The sequence below is a fragment of the Watersipora subatra genome, chromosome 7, assembly GCF_963576615.1.
Source record: "Watersipora subatra chromosome 7, tzWatSuba1.1, whole genome shotgun sequence".
In the NCBI taxonomy this organism is placed as follows: domain Eukaryota; kingdom Metazoa; phylum Bryozoa; class Gymnolaemata; order Cheilostomatida; family Watersiporidae; genus Watersipora; species Watersipora subatra.
This window is the reverse complement of record NC_088714.1, coordinates 5,194,934-5,201,283: the sequence shown is the minus strand read 5'-3', so window position 1 is coordinate 5,201,283 and position 6,350 is coordinate 5,194,934. Positions and strand designations below refer to the sequence as shown.

At 38.0% G+C, this 6,350-nt stretch overlaps 2 protein-coding genes across 2 annotated transcripts; both read left to right on the top strand.

Annotated features, from left to right (window-relative positions):
• Nucleotides 1-257: 257 nt before the first annotated feature.
• Nucleotides 258-2,604, top strand: LOC137400076 (uncharacterized). The gene is made up of 4 exons (XM_068086387.1): nt 258-394; nt 1,086-1,425; nt 1,682-1,855; nt 2,009-2,604. The coding sequence occupies exons 1-4, from the start codon at nt 351-353 to the stop codon at nt 2,180-2,182; spliced, it is 732 nt and encodes a 243-aa protein (XP_067942488.1). The 5' UTR covers nt 258-350; the 3' UTR covers nt 2,183-2,604.
• A 2,631-nt stretch (nt 2,605-5,235) lies between these two features.
• Nucleotides 5,236-6,212, top strand: LOC137400359 (uncharacterized). The gene is made up of 2 exons (XM_068086688.1): nt 5,236-5,265; nt 5,649-6,212. The coding sequence occupies exons 1-2, from the start codon at nt 5,236-5,238 to the stop codon at nt 6,210-6,212; spliced, it is 594 nt and encodes a 197-aa protein (XP_067942789.1).
• Nucleotides 6,213-6,350: the final 138 nt, after the last annotated feature.

Here is a 6,350-nt window from a genome sequence, read left to right as displayed (position 1 = left end):
CCTTTTGGTCCGCTATGATGGTTAAAAAATGCTGTAGAAATTCTTCGCGCCATATAGCGGGAATTGTAAGTCACATGATCAGATAATGTTAGTTTCAGTTCAAGTTTGATCTATCGCAAATAGCAAACACGCTTTCTCATATTAAACTTGTTTATTTCAATTCGTCATCATGACTAACGCGCCACACAGTGTTCTCAGCTGCCAAGCTGAGAAGCACCTTTTTTTGGCCAAGAGCTGAGAAAAGACCAGACCTTCACCGGGCGTGGAGCAACTGGGTGAAGCTGGATGTGACAAATTTTATTTATTCGCCTGCTTACTCTTACCTTTGTTTTCGCCAGTTCAAAGACGACATGTTTTCTAACCTGTTTGAATACTCCACATATCACCAAAGCACGTGAGTAATTTATTTTATGAACTACTTGTATTAGTAGTTGTAACTCGGGTTATTTTCTATTATTCTCCTAATAGTACTGTATTAATCTATATTTAATATAACAATATTAATGTCTTTTAATTGTAATATTATATTATTAGTATTTTATCTTTTTAATTACGTGTATTATTCTTATTATAATAACAAAACTAATTCATACTGCATATCTATCTGTAAAACGTAATATATAATTGATAAAATAATGTTGTTTCACGATTAATTTCGCCAAATTTCTTAACCCCCACTCACTTATAGATATGTTATATAAAATAGTTATTGTCATTTTCTGGTATCATCGTTATTAGCATATTAATATTATTAGTTGATTATTATTAGATGAAGAGTTTGTGCCAACCACTGAAGACTGGGAAGAGTTTGAGCGCTATGTTGGCCAGCGTCAAACGCTCTCCAATTACATGTAAGATAGAGCTGAACTAAACCAAACTTGACAAAATATAAAAAATATCCATAGAGTTATTACTCACATTTTATGTTTACAATATCATGGATTCTGATAGGGTTTTGTAAAATCTGTGTCATGATTGCATGGCTATATATTTATTCTTTTTCTGATCAAGCAAATATGATATAATAACAGGAAATGATGTTGTACAAATCTTATTGCAAGTCAACTATTGTGTTGTGATTTCAGACCCGAATCCTCCTTCAAAGAGGAGAAAATAATAGTAAGTGTGACAGCACTCCAGCGACTATTTCACTGTCACACCTGCGCCCTCCCCTGCTCATTCACGATGGTGCGAGAAGGCGGATGGGTAGAGTTCAAGGTTACATGTGCCTCCTGTCACCGATCGTACACTTGGGAAACAACTGCCAGGGTGAACAGAGCTCACGTCATCAACCCCCTGCTGGCAGCTGCATCACTCTTTTCTGGCGGATGCCTTACGCAGAACCTCCGTTTTCTGTCGCTCCTGAACATCGCAATACCAAGCCACAGCGTTTGCCTCTACCAACAAAGAGAATACTTACATGGTGTGAGTGTTAATATTTACTCATAAACTTGGAAAATGTGAGTAAAAGCTTGGCACACTAATTGAATAACGACATTTAGAAACAATTTTTTTCTTGAAATGAAAATATGTCATCCTTCAAGCAAAATACATTATAATTCAAAATTCTGATTCTTCATCATAATATAGCACAAAAAGGGGGAAGAGGATTCTACATTCTTAGACTAATGATAATGATACAAATTAATCTTGTATAATGAAGTTTTACAATATTTTACAGTGTATTGCTGAGCAGTACACCCTGCATAACGAGGGATTGATGGCAGCAATCGATTGGGAGCTTGATTTGGCAGGTGACGGTAGATGCGATAGTCCGGGGCATTGCGCACTATACAGAGCCTACACTATGATGGATCAGAGCTGCGGTTTAATAGTCAGCAGCCATCTTGTCAAGGTAAAACTTTGACAGTTTTTACTTCACAGCCTGACAAAAACCCAAATTTTTTAGTAGTTATCAATACATAAACATGAAGTTGCTCATCTAGCTAAATAGTTCATTCAAATAATGTGAAAGTAATTGTTGGTCGTAACTTTCTTTACTTTGCAGTCAACAGAGACCACCAGCTCTAACACCATGGAGCTGGAAGGCTTCAAGCGATGCCAGTCCGATCTAATTTCCCACGGCCTGAGAGTGAGGTCCATTACAACGGATGTTGTTACAAAGGTTGTGTGCATACTGCAAGCTTGTGTTTTGGCTTATGCCGCAAATTTGTCGCCGTGAGCGACGGCCTCTACCTGCATGCTTGGTGTCTAAGATTCGGGCTCTTTTCCCACCAACGGATGATGAAGAAGAGTTTGCAGACTTGCAAACAAGATTTGCGGCATAAACCAAAACACAAGATTGCGGTATGCACACAACCTTTTCCGAGCATTTGGCGATGGCTCTCCAAATGGGAATAGATTATCTACCAAAACAACTATTGAAAAACAATAATTGCTGATCATCAAAATAATCTCGATCTTTATATAATAAAATCATAAAACTAATACACTCTCTACTGTAGTAAGTGTACAAGCCAAATATACCAGTTCTCCTTGTGTTCCACGAGTTCAGAATATGTGTGTTCAACTGATGCATTAAATGTGTAACACAAGAATTGTAGATAATGCTTGACACATTAGCATAGCCTTGGTGTTGTTGGCATTAAATGAATATCCAACTCACTATGATATCGCAGGTAATTATTCCACCTCAACTCAAGGGGTGCAGACGCCACAAATTCGTTTACACCAGGATGCATACGCAGGCATTCATGCTCCCCTCGGTCAAGGAGACAATGCGCAAACTCAGCATAATGGCAGCACAAACATTCAGGAAGAGATGGCATGTCTTGACAACGCTCGCAGGCACACCACTCTGTAGCCGGTGGTATTAGCTCCTAAAGAAATGAACAGATATGTCTATGCAACCATAGCTAATACATCAGGTCGATGTTATCCAACAGTATATCAGTGCAGCACTAGATTTAAATATTAAAATTGTTAATGTTGTCATTCGAGAAAAATCTGTAATTATTTTTTCGCAATATTGAAGCGATAATTATTATCATTAAAATCATATATAATAATATACTTTCTATCACTCTCAAGCTAAAACTATTACTACTAGCTAGCTTGGCACATAAGAGCTGGCTAGTGGCGGTGCTTACTTGCTGGGAGGTTTGATTCTGTTGAGGATCTTCTTCAGATAGAGCGTCAGACTCGAAACGCCAGGGTCTTAACTCTTCAGAATTTGACATTTTTTATGATCGCAACTCAGACATGAATAGTCGAACGGAATGGCCAAGCCGAAACTGTAAAGTAGCGAGCATCTATATTTGATACGGGGTCTTAGGTAAAACCCGAAGTGATTATCATAAACTATTGCTACGATAAGTTTGATGTTGAGCTTTTTATTGGCCTTTCAATTCACGCGAGAACATCACGTGACAAGAAAATAACCATACAGCGCGGATACGTCATCGAAATCAAGAGATTCCAATCTACGGCGGCTTTTTGTTTTTGAGCTTTTAAGAGCTTTTAATCACATTTCCACATATTTGGCACCTACCACACAACAGAGTAAAACATGGCGAATCTTTTGATACCAAATAACTGTAATGTGAATTTTGTTGCAAGTCAACCATCAACTTGCTGATACCATTCTTGATGTGCTTAGTGCTCATACTAAGAAGTACAAGGCTGCTTGTGTGGATTTTGAGATCAAAAACTTTGCAAGAATAGAGCTACTAAGGCTACTAAGCTCGGAGATCAACTTCCAATGTGAAAATCTCATAGGTTTGCACGACTTCTTTAGCTGTGATGCAGTTTCATCCTTTGCATGCAAAGGAAAAAACAGTCATAGAAAACTCATCAAAATAGAAGTCGACTCTGAGAATCATATAAGTTTCGGGGCAACTTTCTTCTCTCTGTGAGACTTACACACGCAGACTTTATGGCCAAGAAGATCGCACCCAGGAAAATGGCACAGACTTCAACTGACTAAGGGACAGGCTTTTTGTGTCTAGGTCTAGGCCAGTCAGTCCCTCCCTTCAATTGCTGAAAAAACGCGTACATTGTGTCAATTATGTAGCAGCTACCTACATGTATATAAAAAGAGGCAACAACATAACTTGCCACTGTACCATTTCCTTCTTTACATCGGTGGATACTGTAGAAGAAAAACAATGAGTATGTAGTAAAGTGTCATCAGAATCATCGCCTCATCTGATATTCTACAAGCAGTTCTATGGGAGTGTCAAAGATCCAGGTGCCGAGGGAACTGATGTGCCAGTATCATGGCAAAGCTACCTCACACAGAGCTTTGCACATGCGTGCGCTAAGACAAAACTGAAGCGAGAGTATCAGAGGATGCCGATGGTGAGGACAATGACTAAGAACTTAACATATTGAACAAATAGTTAGGATATGCGATATTTGGAAATATCTCAGCTCCTTTTGTAAGACTTGATATTAGCTACTGATAATAGCTACTACTAATAATAATGCTAATAATAATCACCATGTTCACACTGCTTGCAGCGCTCTTATTATTTTCTATGATTCATCAGTGTCCGGTTATAAAACATAATTCATCCGTGTCTAGTTATAAAACGTAATTATAGTGTTTTAAACTTTTTTGTAAAATAAAGCTATTAAACCATACAATTATATACAAATGTACATATACGTATATACATGTACTGTATATAGTTTACATGTGCGTGTAACAATCGTAGAACATGGAATGTTCGAAAATAGGTAGAAGATGAATTTTGACTTTACCACTGACATTCTAAATCACTGCCAAATAATTATAATAAAAGTTGCAAATCTGATGCTTCTATGGAAGGAATCTTATTTACAGGGGAAATAAATCCTAAAATATAATTTTTATTAAAATTCTCATAGAAGTAGGAATGGTAGCTGCGGCAACTCTTTAGTTCTGAATTCTCCATACCCAAATTAGTCTAAATCACTGCAGAAATTGCTACTGAAAGGGGTGCCAACGGAAATGCAAGATAAACTGCTTCGGCCCATAGCCTAAACGGCACAGAGTGCAAAATACCGTCGAAACCATAGATATAGTAAACCCTAGATTGGCGAATAGCTATCATTACAATGGAGCAAAAGTGAGGCCTATAATTGGCTGTTGTTCTCACGACGTTACGGGCGCAGTGATGTGCATAACGGCAACAGAGCCTTCAGCTGAGCAATGAGTTTAGCAGTGAAAGAATGCTTGTCCTATTAGTTTGTAAGTTATAAACGTTACAATAAGACCAAATTCTTGGTGAAATGTCATCAGAGGAAACTACAACACCCCAGGTATGTGAACCCATAATACAAATTTTAAATATTTGGTAAAACTAACCTTTGCATGTGTACTATATCATTGGTTCACGTTGTAAGAAAATACTGGAAACAAACCAATTATCAACTCAACTGAACTTACTTGTCTTATCATGGTCTCATAACAACGAACATACCTTTCTATGATTATTCTAAATTGAAAGTGAAGTGAATGAATGCTTGGGACTATCAAAAGAAAGAGTGTCTAGACTGATTACAACAACATATATTACATACTTGTCTCTCAGCTGATAGGGTTGTAATCTAGCTTGGCATGATTGATCAAATGCTTTTTTTGTCTCATTCCAAGTAATGTAATCATATTCATTCTACTACATGTATGTATTGCTAATGTTTAGGCTAAGAAAAAGTCAAGCCGCAGCTGGTGCTGTGCCTATGATTGTTCAAGCAATCCTGAAAAGTTCCCAGATCTGGCGTTTCACCGCTTTCCAAACAAAAAACGAGCTGAAACCCGTAATGCTTGCCTAAGGGAGTGCGAAGACAGGACTGGACTCCAACATCAAGCTCTGTATTATGCAGTGGATAACTTTCAGAAAGACTGCTACAAGGTTCCACCAGGTATTGGAAGAAAACCAATGCTAAAATCTGATGCAATACCTACAATATTTACACTTTATCCAACCTACCTTCAGCCAAAAGCTGTGAAAAGACGGACACAAACCATAAGAACAGAAAGCCTGCCGAAACGTGGAAGAACATCTCCGACAGCAGCCAGCACCAAAATACCTGACCCTGAAAATACTACACCTGGTGATACTACTATCCATGATGATGAGCAACCTGCAGCTTCTGACAATCAGGACACACCTACAGCCTCGACAACGAGCTGCCGACGTGGTGGTGATAGACCTAAACAGCTTGCTGTCACACGTATTTCAATATTAAAAAGAAGAATCGATTAGAGCAGAGGAATAGGATTCAAAATAGTTTGATCACAATACTGAAAAAGGACAATAAACTTAACAATATAGAGGTTACATCGATGGATGGATGTCTAGGAGAATTATTGTCAAATGAAACCACAAACAAAGCTAGAAAGA